Source organism: Phodopus roborovskii, unplaced genomic scaffold (genome assembly GCF_943737965.1).
Source record: "Phodopus roborovskii unplaced genomic scaffold, PHOROB, whole genome shotgun sequence".
Taxonomy (NCBI): Eukaryota; Metazoa; Chordata; class Mammalia; order Rodentia; family Cricetidae; genus Phodopus; species Phodopus roborovskii.
In genome coordinates, this window is record NW_026126563.1 from 13,771,082 (window position 1) to 13,787,697 (window position 16,616).

The 16,616-nt window shown below is 47.5% G+C and overlaps 1 protein-coding gene across 1 annotated transcript in view; it reads right to left on the reverse strand.

Annotated features, from left to right (window-relative positions):
* The window catches only part of Npc1 (NPC intracellular cholesterol transporter 1), a 45,978-nt gene that overhangs the window by 24,602 nt on the left and 4,760 nt on the right, over positions 1 to 16,616 (reverse strand). Inside the window, exons 2-6 of the mRNA XM_051202087.1 lie at positions 9,378 to 9,500; positions 8,272 to 8,378; positions 5,540 to 5,715; positions 1,403 to 1,570; positions 502 to 751 (exon numbers count right to left, since the gene is read on the reverse strand). Coding sequence (XP_051058044.1) covers positions 502 to 751; positions 1,403 to 1,570; positions 5,540 to 5,715; positions 8,272 to 8,378; positions 9,378 to 9,500 — 824 coding nt within the window. The remainder of the gene's footprint in view (positions 1 to 501; positions 752 to 1,402; positions 1,571 to 5,539; positions 5,716 to 8,271; positions 8,379 to 9,377; positions 9,501 to 16,616) is intronic.

Below are 16,616 nucleotides of genomic sequence, written 5' to 3' on the forward strand. Positions count from 1 at the left end.
AGGCATGGTGGCACACTCCTGAAGGAGGCAGGGACAGGCAAATCCCTGGGGCTTGCTGCCAGCCAGCCCCCGTCACTAGTAAGTCTAGGCCACAAGAGACCTTGTTCCAAAACACAAAGTAGAGGGTCAACAAAATTGACCCTTGCATACACACATGTGTACACACATGAACATACACAAATATACTGCCTTAAAACAAGATGCAAGTACAGACAGGACTGAAGTTTGACCACACATGGCTTATGAAGACTGCCTGGCATACTTCGAGATACTTTAAATCACACATCATTTTGAACAAATCAGTAAAACTAAATTCAAATGTTTAAATATCTAAACAAAACTTGACTGTTAGCTGCAGGGCATAAGCCAACCAAGGGATGCTATCCATGTAGGTATCTGCTTCGTGTTTGGACTAACTAATGTCAACAGTGAGCTAAAGGTGCCAGCAACTTGGGCAATTTTGCTCTTGTCTTGAAGGAAGAAACAAACCAACCTACTCACCTGTGGCACCACACTGCCAAAAGTCCTCCAAAAAATATAAACAGAAATGCCATGTAGGTGACCCACATGATGACATACATGGCATCCAAGCCCCAAATCCTCCAGGGCACGGGAGGCGGTGGAGGCTGGGGCTTGGGGCCACAGACGATGGAGCAGTCCTGGCAGCTACATGGCCCTGTGACCTCATCTACAGACTCGTTGCAGCCTTTGGTGGCATTTCTCATGGGTTTCATCCCAAGGATTGGAAGATCTGCAAGAAGAAATCAAGCCGAATTAGAACCTCAGGAGAACATGTCCTAAGTTTTGGAAAGCACACAGGAACACGGTGTGATACACCTGGAGACTAAGAATAGAAGGGCTGTGTTAGCATCCATGATGCTTTGTTGCTGTCTCCTGGGTTTGTGGGGGAGAGGTGGAATGGGGTGGGCACTGACAGGGTTTTACACAGGCCGAGCTGGCCTAGAATGTATGCAGCTGCGGCGCACAACCCTAACTTCTGGTTTGTCCACCTCTAGCTCCCCAGCGCCACCCCTGGTTTTATGCTGAAGCCTAAAGGCTCCTAGGCAAGCACTCTCAGCTAAACCACACCCCTCAGAGTATGCTGTGACATCAACAACCCTGTGCACGGCCTGTGCCCTGATCTTCCAGTGCTTCTCTGTGTGTCTGGCTTCCACGGAAACATGCACCCACGCATACATGCATACATGCACGCTGGCTCACTCTTCCAGTTACATTATCAATCCCTAAAAGCAATTCCTTTTCTCACCCAGCCTTCCCAGGTTATAACCAGGTAGGATGAATGTCCTACTTATTTCTCTGAATTTATTTTTCTATAGCTGATTGATTCCTGGGTTTTAAAGCAAAATCTTGACAACTGTAAGCCTGAGAACTGCCATCCTACCTGAAAAAATGGGAGTGATGGTAAATGGCGCCTGTCCATTGTTTTTATCGAACATGTACTCAATCCAGTTGGTAGCGTTGCAGGCACTGGCATCCTTTCCACACAGGAGCCCTAAGGCCTTCTCGTTGCTGGCAGGGGCCTCCACATCACGGCAGGCATTGTACATGGCTAGAAAGGGAATCCCAAGGGAAAATGTGCAGACATTATATTTGCCTCACGTCTCCACTCCAGATCTAACTGAAGGCCTCTGGAGCACAGATGCAGTGTGACCACACACGGCAGCCAGTGATGAGGACCTGGGACACTTTGAGACAGGAGCAAAGACACTGTCTCTAAACTGACCCATTAAACTACACAGCATGGCACGCCTGATTTCAAGGGAAGTACGTGAAGAACGGGAAACTGTTCCCCCAGCAGCTTCAAAAAGTCCACTCGCATGATAAAGAGGGGCGCCCTGAGTGTCAGGGGAGGGTGCTCATTCTGGAAGCTTCTGCAGCAGGAGACTGCGCAGTAGGAGGAAAATGCTTTTGGGATGAGATCATGTGCAAATGAACTTACAGTTTATGGGTCCCAAGTTGGCACAAACTTCCGGGGCTCATCTTCCCCTAAACTCCCAGGAGACACCTGTACATTCACTGCTTTACCCACCCAACGAAGACTGGCTAGCCAGCACGGCAGGCATCTTCCACAGAAAGTGGAATCTATTCCATTCTAGCTCTATCCTGGCAGGAAAGAAGTTTTCAATTGTGTGAGGACTGGCGTGTTCTGTTTGGAGCTCTCAATCCCCCTGCCTCATCCTCTGGAGCAGTGGTTCTCAACTTGTGGACTGAGAGCCCTTGGGGGGGGGAGTGTCCAGACATTTACAATACAACCTATAACAGTAGCAAAATTACATTAATGAAGTAGCAATGGAATGATTTAATGGTTGGGGTCACCACAACATGGGGACTATATTAAAGGGTCGCAGGGTTAGGAAAGTTGGGAGCCAGTGGCCTAGAGTGTAGGATTACAGGCATGTGCCACCACACTCACTTTTGTTTCAAGACATTCGTCTGTGGCAGGTAATAGTTTCTGAAACTACACCTAAGGTGAGGGCAGTAAGGATGCAAAGAAAAAAAATGACACCGAGTAACCCAAACAAGCAAGCTAAGCCTAGGGCACAGCCTTAAAAACAAACAAAACCACAAAGCAGCTCTGAGCCAGGCTTGTCGGTGAAGGCTCTGATTCTGGCACGTGAACGGTGGAGGCAGGGGGATCAAGAGTCATGGTCAACCTTCGTCATATACAGAGGGTCTCAAAAACAAGCAAGACCACAACAACAACTCCCAAGTGAACAAATTCAGTCTCACAGGACACCGCCAAACCATCTTCAAAGATGCTTGTAGTACTTAAGGTTCCCACTCATGATGGACAGGGCTCCCACCACGGCGAGCCCTCCCCCTCCCCCTCCCCCCCTGCTGTAACTCCCTGGTGACATAAGTCCTTGTACGCCTTTTCATACATTTTCACCTCCTCTTTGGAGAAGTATCTGCTCACATTTTTTGACCATTTTTTAAACCACACTGTTTCCTTTTGTAAATTTTTTTTTAAGACTTATTATGTGTACAGTGTTCTGTCTGCATATATGTCTGCAGGCCAGAAGAGGGTTGTGAGCCACCATGTGGTTGCTGGGACTTGAACTCAGGACCTCTGGAAGAGCAGCCAGTGCTCTTAACCCCTTAGCCATCTCTCCAGGCCCCTTGTAAAGAGTTTTTAACGGTTCTTTGTATGTTCTAGGAAACAGTTCTTAACCAGTCTGTCTTTTGTAAACATTTTCTCCTGGCATAGGCCTTGTCTTTCATTTTCTAGATGTTTCCACTTTTTACATCAATGGTGTTCTTTTCTAGGTCTCCTTGTTCATATCCATTTTCAGTTTCTGTAAGGAGAGTCTACCTGCTTACACATATTCTTGGTTTCTGTGAGGCAGGGGAAGTGTCTCTGCATGCATACACGCACTCATGGTTTCTGTAGAGTCATCCTGCTCACGTATGTTCATGGTTTCTGCAGGGTCATCCTGCTCACGTATGTTCATGGTTTCTGTGGGTCTCCCTGCTCACACGTGTTCATGGTTTCTGCAGGGTCTCCCTGCTCACACGTGTTCATGGTTTCTGTGGGGTCTCCCTGCTCACGTGTTCATGGTTTCTGTGGGGAGGGCTTTGGCACACGGAATCTCTGAGGTAAAGGTGTGTTTATCTTCAGCTTTACTGGGTGCTATGAAACGGTTTTTCAAATGGTCTCAAACATTTGCAGCAGCAGCGGGGGCCATCTATTGGAACTGACACACGTAACTTGTGCCAATCTGATGAGTGATGCACTGCCCCTCGATTCCAGGGTTGTTCTGGACACTGGATGCTTTGGGGGGGGGGTTGCCTTTATATTCTCTTGTCTAGAAATATTTTCTTGCCTTAAAGCCATAACAAATCCTGTGTTTATTTGTGTCCAAGATAAGTATTTTTAATGGACACTTTTCATACATACTGAACTATAGGTGAATATATCAGTATTGCTGCCCCATTTATCAACAACCCCTCCTTCTCTTAATGATTTATAGTGATACAGCTGTTGTGTATCAATTCTCCACATTCAGTTCTGTTTCTGGCCGAATGTTCTCTATTACATCACATCTTTTGGAGGCTTTCATCCTACCATTTTTGTTTGTCACTTTTGTGAATGGGACCCTTTTCCAATTAAGCAATCTAAAATCCCTGTTTGCTTTCGGTGTCTAGAGACTCAGCGTATGTAGTCCTGGTTGGCCTCCGTTTCATCTTCTTGCCTCAGCCCTGCAAGCTAAGAGCAGACGTGTATATGGCCACATCTGGCCAGATCACTTTTTAAGTAGGTCATTATAATTAACAACAACTTTGCTGGCCTTACTGGCCCTAGCACGTATGAACTGTAAATGCACAGGCATCACATAACATTAAGACATTCCAAACATAGCATTCTCTTCCCTTGTAATGCCCTCTCAGCCCCTCTTCTGCTTTCCCGTCATGCTCTCCTCCTCCAGCTCCTTCTAGGCCCGCTTGCTTTCACTCCAGTTTACGTCTGCATCCACATCTGTGCTCCTTTCCACACTGGTGTGTGTTACAAGCTGGGGTCTGCGCAGGTGAGGGGACCGCAGCTTTTATCTTCCCAGGGCTAGGTCTACTTTCCAGGGACGGTGGAGGTGAACCCTGTGGCCTTTCAGACAGACTGCTCTTAGACATCTGTTCAGCCTGGTCTACGTTGCCATCTTTAAGCCCACTTCAATGACTACTCTGTTTTGAGATCCAATTGTTTAATTTGTTCACTCCTTTTCTGTAGCGCACTTTATTCTTTACAGAATTCTTCCATTTTAGTAACTTCTAGCAAGGATCTCTTCCTCATGACTCTAGGATCTCTAGTGACTGTTGCGTAGCATCCCTCATGTTGGATGTGGGTGTTCCTCGTGTCCTAGGGGGTGGTCCTCGTGTCCTAGGGGAAAGCTCCTCATGTTGGATGTGGGTGCGCCTCACATTGTAGCATTTACTTTCCTTTTGATGATAGATTTCCTCAGAATCAAAATCCTCGGCTGCCACCTATTTTTATCTTTTTACTCTGTCTCTTGAGGTTAAAACAGTCATGTCTGGCTGAATCAATGTTGGGACAGTTAATACATACACACAAGTAAACAAGCTGAGAATTGAACCTAGGTCCCCTGAAGAGCAGCCATCTCTCCAGCTCCAAGCCTTTGGTTATTTTTAATTATGTGTGAGTATGTTAGTATGTGGGTATTTGTATGGAAGTACAGGTCCCCCCCGGGGGCCAGAGTTAAGGAGGTTATAACTCTAGTTATGAGCCACCTGATATGGGTGCGTGGAACTGAACTACAGTCCTCTGAAAGAGCAGTGTATACTCTTTAACTGCTGAGCTATCTTCTCCAGCCCCCAAATGAGAAGAACTTCAAAACAAATAGTTCAAAGAGGTTGTTTTAATGGCTGTAGCTCAAGCCCCAGGACACACAGAGAAAGCAATGACCAACTTTCCACACAGTTGCCAGGATTACAACAAAAGGTGTATAACCCAACACGGTATCCTGAAGCCAACTTTTAAAAAGGAACAATAACTCCTTTTACTTACCATTCGCAAAGCTCTGTCCAATATAATACTCCAATTCCTTTACATTTGTTTTATTCTCGTGGGTCTCAGGATCGAAATAATCTTCGGTTACTGTCACATTCAGAAACTGACTCTGGTGAGCGCTACATGTTAGCTCACAAAACAGGGTCATTAAGTTATAAAAACATGATGGACATCTAAAGAAAAAGTAAAATGTGTTTTATGACTTTAGATAGACCAACAAAAATAAAAGGTAAAATATTTACAGAATATTTAAAATTTATTGAAGTTACCATGTAAACTCAGGTATTTTAACCCTCAGACTCAGGAATTTTAACCCTCTTTTACCCAGACCCACAAATTCTTATTTTATTAATTTTTATTTCATGTGCATTGATGTTTTGCCTGCATGTGCATCTGTGTGAGGATTTCAGACCTCCTGGACCTGGAGTCACAGACAGTCGTGAGCTGCCATTGGGTGCTGGGAATTGAACCCAGGTCCTCTGGAAGAGCAGCCAGTGTTCTTTACCACTGAGCCATCTCCCTAGCTCCTAGACTCACAAATTTGTAGAACCTTATAGTAACAAAGAAATAGCTTTTAAAATTGCCTTCCTATTCCATTTAGTTTATTCAGAAGTAACCTCAAAAAGAAAAAGAAATAAAGCTTTTCTGAACTCTGTGCTTTGTGACTTAGAGATGCCTGTCTTTACTCCAAAGATGTCACATTTCTGATCACGAGAATAAACAGTGTGCACGTGTGTGTGTGTGTGTGTGTGTGTGTGTGTGTGTGTGTGTGGACCACTGCAGGGTTTGTATCTTTCTTCACTTTACTCAGAGGCTTTCTTGTAAACACCTGATCATCCTAACCCTCCTAAAACACAGGAGGACCCCTCGCGAGGTCTGAAGATGTCAAAGAGCCACCTTGTAAGGCCGTGGGTCAGAGCCTGGCACAGGAAAAGTTAAAAAGCAGAAGGGGCCTGGCAGGGCCTGCTGTGCACACCGCAGCGGCACTCGGTCTCTATGAAGACCACAGCCGACCGCTGTCCTTTGGGTTCAAAGGTGAAGCTCCTAATGTTGACTTGTTAACGTGGCACAAGGGTTCTCTCTCCCCTTGGGTCCACAGTTACCTCACTGCTCCATGAAGTTCTAGAACAGGAGCAACTGAGGTTACCATCAAATCTACTCCAGTCCCACTTACAGGTGTGACAGAGAGGCGGACACAGGGGGAAGATGTGCTCAGGCTCTGGCCAGAGAAGGGACACAGAGATGCAGTTGGCTCTTTGCAGACCGCGGTTGTCACTAGAGTGGTCTGAATGAGCAATGAGCAGTGTGTTAACTTCTGAGCTCTCTCTCCAGTCACCCCCCCCCCCGCCCCCCAGAAGGATTTTAAAACAAATACTTTAAAGAGATTGTTTTAATGGTTGTAGCTCAAGTTCCAGAATATAGTACACAGTAACAAGGATCACAGGGTACAACTGTACCACTCTGACAAGAATGGTCCTGGGATGTGCTGCTTCCACTGAATTACAAATCTCCTTCATTTAATCTCTATGATCATCAATTTCAACAGCTGCATACAACTCCACATTAGTTTGTTTCTCTTGCTTTGTAATATGAGCTTGACCCTCTGATAACATGGGGAACCGAAGTCTAGTAGATGTTTATATCCATAAGCCATCACCTGGAGTAGATACTAAATAAACGTGCTTTCACCGAGTGAGTGGTACAGACTCTGACCTGGCTCCATCAATGTTCAGGAGCCTGGAGTGGGCTGAGTGGCATCTTCATTTCTGACCTATTATTACGTTCTATGATATCCAGGAGAACAACTGAGCAATGGTTTTCTGTTCTGCACTGCCCACTTCTCCTATGAAGCAGTGTCCGGAGCTGGAACAGGGTAGGGTCTTACCACTTACAGTGGTCTCTGCAGAAAGCATCTTCCCCTCCTTATTTCCCATCCCCATTCTTCTTCATCACTGTGCTAAAGTCTGGGTAATTTACAGAGTCCAACATCTGCTGCTCTAGAGAACACCAACGTGTCCTTTTGCACACTTGAAAACTACTAGATAGGCTTAGGGAACACCTATCACACAATCTTTTTGCACTGCCAACAACACTAGAACAAGCTTAACATGGACATAAGCCAGGGTTCACTTAGGAACTGACAGTGCTTTAGCTAACAGTGTTTTAGCAGAGAGATGCAAGAATGGCAGGCAAGAGTCAGTGGGATGCTGCCAAGCTTGATGACCTGAGCTTGACCCCCAGGACCCACACGGTGGAAGGAAAGAGCCAATCCCCACGAGCCTGTCTTCTGAGTTCCTTGTGCATAGGCACCACGTATATACAGTGTACACATGTGGTGCACATATATACACACACAATGAAGAAATAATGCTTAGAAAGGATCGGCAGGTAAAGCAGGGCAGCAGCGAGTGAGAAGCCACCTGGGGACCTCACACATGAAGGGACCAGGCTCCTGAGCAGGACACCAGGAAACACCCCTTGCCACCATGCACAGAATTTCCACTCTGAATGGCCACAGGTCCCTGTGCAGTCCCCCTTGGGGGCCCGGGCACACTCTAATGCAACTAGGAGAACTGAGTGCCTCATGAGACTTTCCTTTTCCTCCTGGCAGCCATGACTGCCTTCTCTGAGTCCAACAGAACAAATGGCTGGTCTGTAAAAGTACGCCCGCGCAAGGGCAGTGCATCTAGAAGCCCATCGGGTGTTTGCCAGGGGTCAGGTCCGCCTACCTGGACAGAAACTGCATGGGCAGCTGAAGGTTGCTTTTCAGCGTCTGGAGCTGTTGAACGTCACAGCAGAGACTGACATTGCCAAAGAATAATCCTGGACAGAGCTCCTGTGAGGAGAGAGAGGTTCTGAGAGCGCAGTCAGTGTGGACAGTGCACTTCCTCACTCTGTTCACACGGTTCTGGAAGACCTTCTTCAAAGGCCAGAAAGTGGGGATTCACAAGAAGCTGTAGACAATTCTATCTTTTTTTCCCTTTATTTCACTGCTTCGCTTTACAAGTTGGCCCTGTTCAAGCTCAGCCACGGTGCTACATCCACTCACTGCTCTCCAGACAGTACAAACTTGTGCTAATTCTGATGAAAGAAACAAAGGTGTTTAGAATCTAGTGGCACACTGGATTATTTAAGCCTCCAAAGCCAGTCTTTTCAGCTTGATTTTCCTCAACATTATTTTCTGACAGCCCTAAGAATCATGCTAACAAAAACTCCTGGCTGGGAGGGGCCGCCAGAATTCATAGGCTCAAAGAGGAACAGAGAAATCACCCAAACAGGAAGAGAATCCCCAGCCTCTTTAGTGGCAGAGTCTAAGCAAGTCTTGAAATCTAGGAACAGAACAAACAAGCTAACTTCTAGCACATTTTACTATTCCTGAAGAACAGCATCCGAGGTTCCAAGGTCAGATGTAAACGTAGCTCTCAATCACTACTGGGAAACTCCAGGAGACTTAATGAGTGAGTCAGCACCTGGAAGATTAAGCCTGGAGCTGCTTGACTGGCTCTGCATTATGGGGGACACACTGGATCCTAGGATAAGATGTAAGCTTCAGGGCTGGAGCCATAGCTCAGCAGTTAAGAGTGATCACTGACCCTGTGGAGAACTCAGTCCAGTTCCCAGCACCCACATGGTAGTTCACAACCACCTGTACCTCCTGTACTAGGGGATCTAACACCCTCCTCTAACTCCTGGCTCCTGTAAGTAAAGGTGTGTGTGCACATGCACACAAAAATCTTACAAACCAAAACCCAGTCTTTTGGTCTCCCCCCCAGCACCATCACAGGAGACATTGCACGTGGCCGGCTGCCTGGCACTCTCCAAGCAGCACACTTACCTGTAGCAGGTCATTTCCATCCTTTGGCAAGGGTTTTGGTGGACCAGAATATTTGCAGTTGTACCTCTTATCTCCAAATGCAATTCCACACTCTCCATACCAAATACAGGATTGTGAAAACACCTACAGTAAGTCAACATGGAAAAACAGATTTTAGCAAGAAAAGGTGACTCATCCTGCAAACCTTTCTTTCAATGATGCCTAAAAAATGAAGACATAACAAAGGTTCTTGTTAAACATGTCAAGAAATATTAATAAAGATAGAACAAGCTAGGTATGAGGTAGGGGTCTTAAACCAGCAATCCTAGCACTTGTGAGGCTGAGACAGAAAAAAATCAAAAACAAAAAACATGAGTTCAAGGTCAGTCTGGGTTGCTGTCCAGCAAACCATAGGGCTGAGATGGCTTAGTGCTTAAGAGTGCTTTCTTCCCTTCCAGAGGATCCTCCCGAAACCCCACTCCACACCATCTGACCTCTACTTCCGCTCTCCCAGTACGCACACTAAATAACAACATTTTTAAAAAGACAACCGGGCCTAATACTCCAAATAGCTTTACCAAATCAGCAATATTTACAAGACACAGACTGCCTCGTATTTGGGAAAGGGCTCTGGTCCCAGTAAGATCCACAGTACAAGGAGAAATAGAGCACTCAGCAAGTTAGTGATTACAAGGCACTGGTTTTGGGGCATTTGGACAATACAATTAGATAAACTACCAAAAGAATATTTCCACGTATATTTAGGTTAACAAGTACTGGTACTTCAAAAGTCACTCAAAGAAGAAAACCATAAATACCACTAATCTACCTTAAAGTGAGTACAGGAATGGACACTGCTCTTGAGGGCTAAGGAGAAGGCAAGGACTGTATGTGCTACCTTTAAGGGCTATCACTTAGGCAACATTAACTTGTCAAAACTCCTTATGAAAAGCTGTGTCAAGAGCCACTCATATTCCACATGTGACAGTCACAAGGCTGCTTGGAACTTGAGGCAAACGATGGGTGACGTGAATCATCACCCTGTCCAATGTTCTGCCCACAGTAAGCTCATCCTTTGCATCACACTGACTCAGCACAGACGACCCAGCAGGCCATGGACACTGGCTTGTACCATCCCACAGGGAAAACATGAAACCAAGGAGTACGGTGGATCCCAAGAAACCTGGTGGAAAGCCTTACACCCCAGACAGAAGTGACAGGATAATCCACGCACACACAGGGAGCGGAGTCCGTGGGTCCTTTGGTTCCCAGAACATAAATTATGGGGGTAGGAGAAAGGAGGGGAGAAGCCTATCAAGCAGACCAGGGCACACAATTGTCAAGGGATCCAGAGTCAACCTAACTTACTTCTGAATTCACCCTTTAGAGTAAAATGAAGATCAGTGTTCTGGATGTAGCAGGGCATGCCTGCAACCTCAACTACCACACGGGGTGTGTGTGTGTGTGTGTGCGCGCGCGCGCGTGAAACAGGAATTAGGAGAAGCAGCGTTTGAAGCCAGCCTGGGTCACTTGGAGCCCCTTTGCAGAGAGGGATGGATGCAGCTTAAGGGTAGAGTGTTTGCTCAACATGTGTAACAAAAACACAGATGTCCAACCCTGACATGGGGTATGCAGGAGTGCGTGCGTGCGTGCGTGCGTGCGTGCGTGCATGCGTGCGTGCGTGCGTGCGTAGGGGCGGGCACCACACCCTGTCATTGAGTCAAGGGACAGAGTCTAACTATATAGCTCAAGCTCAAGAGCTTCTTCTTCCCCAAGCTGCTTGAGTGTGTGGCACCATCCCCTTGTAAACGCACTGAAAGTCCTATATTTAGGCCACAGGGGAGGAAATTATCCAAATGGGGAAGTGTCAAGATTTTAATCAAACCCAGAAACTCTAGCTGAGAACTGCAGCTCTGGCCTTCCAGCAGACAGGTGGTTACCAATGTAACTCTAGTTTAAAAAGCAAAGCTGATTACTGAGGTGGAGGCTGAACAGAAATTGAGTAGGGAATTCAAGCAGAGCCCAACACCAAAGCAGGTCCTGAGCACAACATCCCAACAATGTGATCAGATGGCATTTCCCACAACAAAGGATGAGCCAAGGAAAGCAAGGGGATTGACTGGCAAAGGGTGACAGTCAACCAACCCCAGATCAACACGCATTCCCTCCAAATCCATGGCCCTCCACAACAGAAACCCAGTCAACAGGCCAAACAAAACGACCCAATGTGGTTTCACAAAGACCATCCTTCCTACATTCTGTCCCTGACACAAAAGCCAAGTGTTCATGGCCCTTGAAAGGAGCAGGGAAGGAAGGAGGGGCACTCTGGATTCCAGGAAGTCAATACTTCAAGTCAATAGGTGTGCTGAGCCCACTACACCTGGAAGTTACTTAACCATTTCAATAGAACACCAACTATTTGGGGTTCCTGGTCATGCGCAGGCTAGCATCTTACAGAATCATCTTGCCCAGAGCAGTAGCCCTAGCCAGAGGGGTCCACATGCACCTAAGAGCACTCACTGACTCACAAGCCCCGTGTGTCACCTCCAGAGTCCTCACAGCAGTGTGATGGGTAGTGCTGGTGCACAAACGGAGCACTGGGAGGCTACATACATCATCTGTGCAAGATCACACATGTAGTGGCTTAGCCCGGACTGGAACTGAAGCCTTTTGGCTCCAGGCACAGACTCCTCATAAAAGATAATTAACTCCACAATTAAGGCGCTTCTCTAGAGTTACCCCCACCCACTCCCACCTTTGTAAGGGCAGAGCCCAGCATCTCACCCTGCAGCACTGGAGGGTGAGGGCCCTCTTCACAGCTGCAGCAGGGCAGCCTGTCTCCCCTGAGCTCGTCACCCGCTCGCCACCTTTCTTGGTGTCGGCACCTGCCTACAAACGCTCTAATTTCATGGGTCTCTGCTTCAGATGGCTCCAAACTCACAATTCTGCCTAGCTGCCAGCCTGCCTCTGGTGCTGGACGAAGAGAATCTTTTCATGTCTCTACACCCAGGGCCTCTTACAACAATGAACCTTTGGAACTGCCCCCACAGCTAACCGTCATCCACTCTGTTGGGGCTCCCTTGCCCAGCATCTCCCAGTCTGTGGGATTCATGTGCTTAGAACCCACCCTCTCCTGCTGCCTGTGAAAAGGGCTCCAGACACCCTGTCCCGGGTCTTCCCTTCCTTCTGCCCCAGCCTAAGGAGGCCTGCCTGCTTCCGCAGTGGCTCCAATTCTCCTCACCACCTGCAACCAGTTCCCCGATCTCCACCTCCCCAATGGCACCTGTGCCTGCACCTAGGCCACACCCCTCCAGAGCACCTGTCAAATGTTCTAGTCCCATGAGGATGTAGCACATTTCCCATCCTTACCCTACAGGCACTTGGTAAGTGTCCCTACTGTCACAATCCCCACCCAAACAGATCTGTGACGCATCTGGTACTGGAATTACAGATGAGCAGGTCAAGTGTCTCATCTGAGGTCTGAACCAAGACATGGCAGAGCTGGACGACACCTACCTGTGGCCTAGGTGCTTGGGAGACTGGGCCTCCTCCCGCTGCACCAAGGGACTACAGGTCTAAAGAGACGAAGCTGGGCCGTGCTCATCTCTGCAGCCCATGGGGAATCTAACTGCTGCCTCAGAGGCAGATCTGCAATCTCAACATCACCACAGCACAGAAGGCGCCCAGGACTTCTGTGACAAAGAGGGCTGATGTGTCATGAGGTCTCCTAGGACTGTCACAGCAGCATACGCAAATGTCACCATGCTCTGGGCAAGCGGAACTCATGCGGGCCAAACACTTCCCTTTTAGACAAAGAACCCAACTTCCAAGCATCATGTAGCCATCACTGTGACACAAGGAGCCTGGTTTTAAGTGAGGGTGGTGACATTTGCCCCAATCCCAGCATGTGGGAGGTTGAGGTACTAGGACTGGTATTAGAGGCTAGCCTATAGAGGCTAGCCCAGTCTACACAGCAAGACACTGTCACAAAGCCAAACCAAACAAAGACACCCTGGTTTTAAACTCAGAAACATCCTCCCCACTGCCCCCAAGCAGAATTTCTCTGGGTATCCTTGGCTGGCCTGGCATTCGTTCTGTAGACCAGGCAGGCCTTGAACTCACAGAGATCTGCCTGTCTAATGTGTGCACCACCACAGCCCTGTTCAGAAACATCCTCTTCTGAAAGGAAGTATTATGTGCTGTATTAAAATGGAACTCACCATGTTTGAGTTCTACCATCACCAAAAAGTGAGCCTAATTAAACTTGAGCTCTGTCCTGGAGATGGCCAGTAGCAAAGGTTGTACACGTGTGATACCCTGAGGCCACTGAACACTGAATAAAGCCAAAGTCACATGTGTATTTTACCACCAAAATAACACAGAACAAAATCCCTGTCTCAGATGCCACTTCACCAGATGAAATGAAAGCCCGGCATCAAGGACAGCAGACTTTAGTTCTGTCAACACTCTGAGGTCAGACAGGATTGGGATCACAAGCGGAGTGTCACACCATCCACCCAAGTCTCTAGCAGCGTGTCTGCTGACTCGAGCACTGGGGATCTTTCACAGTCCCTATGCTGCTACTACACCAGAGTACCTGAGACTAAGTGATAAGAGGAAATGCATTTGGCTCACAAAACTGGAAGGTAGAAGGCCAAGGTGGAGGGGTAGCAACTGGTGTTCTTATCCCATAGAGAAAGCAGAAGGGCAGAACTCAGGGCTGAAAGGGCTGAATGTACCCTTTATTAGAAACCGACCTTCAGAGGACCACTCACCCATTCTGACAAAGGTGTGCTGATCTAGCCCAATAGAATGCGCATGACCTAATTATCAATATTGTTGTGGGTGTGTGTGTATGTGTTTGTGTGTGTTTTCCAGAACAATAACTTCATTAGACATTAAAGCCAATAGTCAAGGTGGCATTTTTCACACAGACTACTCTTACAAAGATAGTCTTAACTGAAAGGATAACATTACTTAAGAATTAAGAATTCCCAAGATACCCCCACCCCCACCCCGCCGCCTCTGTATGGCTTTGGAGCCTGTCCTGAACTCGCTCTGTGGACCAGGTTGGCCTTGAACTCACAGAGAATCCGCCCGCTTCTGCCTCCCGAGTGCTGGGACTAAAGGCGTGCACCACCAACACCTGGCCCCAAAGTATTTTTTAGAGGCTGAAGAATTTTCTTTAATTGCAAATCAGTATGCACCTATCACAAATGTCCAGGTTTCGCAGGTACACTGAATTAAAACTGAAAAGCCTCCCTTCGATCCCACCCCTACCCATTTCTCACACTGAACCAGTGTTTACTTACGACCCCCAGGTCTTCCTGGCTTTCTACCGTCTCCCCACAACCATCACCTATGCATAGCCACAAGGATGTTGGATCCACCCCTCATTCCCTTCCGCAGATCTTTTTTCCTTTATTTTATTTTTGGCTCTTCTTGAGCTACCCTCAATTATTTTTATCTAGAGCCTTAGGGCCAAACCCCACACCACAGAAAAACAAGTCTCATTGTTGCCTCCACAGGCTTCGGTGTCGCCCATCCTGTCTGCCCTCTCTAATGAACTTTGCCAGGCTTGGTGTCGCCCATCCTGTCTGCCCTCTTTAATGGCCTTTGCTTAGATGCCTCTCCCAAGATTCACTTCCTCATTAAGCTGAACTCTGACCCCTTCCAGCCTGGTCTAGTGTCTCTGTTCCCAAAGTAGGTGAGCTGCCTTAGTGGCCCAGATCAACAACAGACCTGGCTAGTCTTCCTAGCAAGACAGCAAATGACTCCCGATATGGCAACAAGTTTTGGTCACATCCTGAGAACTGCTTTGTAGATCCACTAGGGCTGGGCACTGACAAATTCCGTCTCGGAGGACCAAACATTAAATAATGTAGGCTTCTGAGAGTTCAGGTCTCTCCTCAGCAAAGTTCAAATGCAGCCACATGAAGAAGTAAATGAACGGGCATTGTCCCAATAAAACTCTATTTACAAACGCTCTGGCTAGGCCATAGTTGGCTGGTGTTGCTCTTAGAATCAAGTAAAATTTATGAGACTTGCAAGAGTATTTTCTGCCTTTGTTTGTCTTGCTGCCCTAGTGAGACCATGAAATCCTCAATAGCTGGGCCCAGGTATATGTTTTCCTTTGAAACACTTCAGAAACTGGCAAGACTCTGAGTTGAGAAAATCTCAATGGGTTTCCTAAGTTCAGAGACAAGAACTCAGGGCTTCCACCCAGACTCTAGTTACAAGACTAGACAGTTTCTTCGTATGAAAGACAGGGAAGATGTGGCTTAATTACTAGGAACATTGCTGCATCAGAAAGCTGCTTCCAACAGTTCCAGGCTCAGTGCAGTCAGATTTAAGAAAAGCTAACCTGTCTGCTATCCATCAGCAACTACAATCGCTGAGCCCCACTCGACTGCCCATGAACACATAGGGAGGGCTGCTGTGCACACTACACAGAAAGAACCCTGAATGCCAGCAAGAAGGCTGTGTACTCCAGGAGGCCTCTAGTGAATCCTGCTGAGGCCCAACTCACAGACCCAGCAGGAACACCAGGCACCAAGCTGTAGTTTCTTACTCATTCATTTCTCAAACACTCCATCACACAGAATATGAAAACTTTACAGGCAAGGAACTCATGCTCAGAAATGACATTCTAAGGCCACGTGGTTGATAAGTGACATTATTCTGAACAACAAGACAAATGTTCTACAGCCTGCACAGTTCACCGCCCCCCCCCCCCGCCCGATGTGGGCACTGACATCCCTCAGAAAAGGACACAGCAGACAGGCAGCCCCGCCTGCTGCGATGGCACACACATACTCCTTTTCACCATCATCCCCATCTCTAGGTGGCTGTCAAGTGAAGGCTCACTTCCTCAGTATGACTGAGTGCCCAATCTGACGCTAGAGTTGGGATGGCCAGGTCTGCTACCACTGTGGACAGGGAAAGGCAAGAAAGGGACCTAGAGACCCAGCTCCAGCTCCAAGAGAGGAAGAGGCCGGGTGGCTGCTGGTCATCCCCACTGCCTGTCTAGGGCACAACAAAGCAGGGTGGGGTGGAGGGGCCCTGCCCAGAGGTCACACTGTTCCTGTTCCTTTGGAATTTGGGAGACAGACTAAACATGGTGGATGCTTGGTTTGATCTGACCTCTGGTTTTGCTTCAAAGTCAGCCTGACACTGACTCTCTCTCTCTCTCACACGCACACACACACACACACACACACACACACACACACACACACACACAGAGCAAAGGGTAATTTA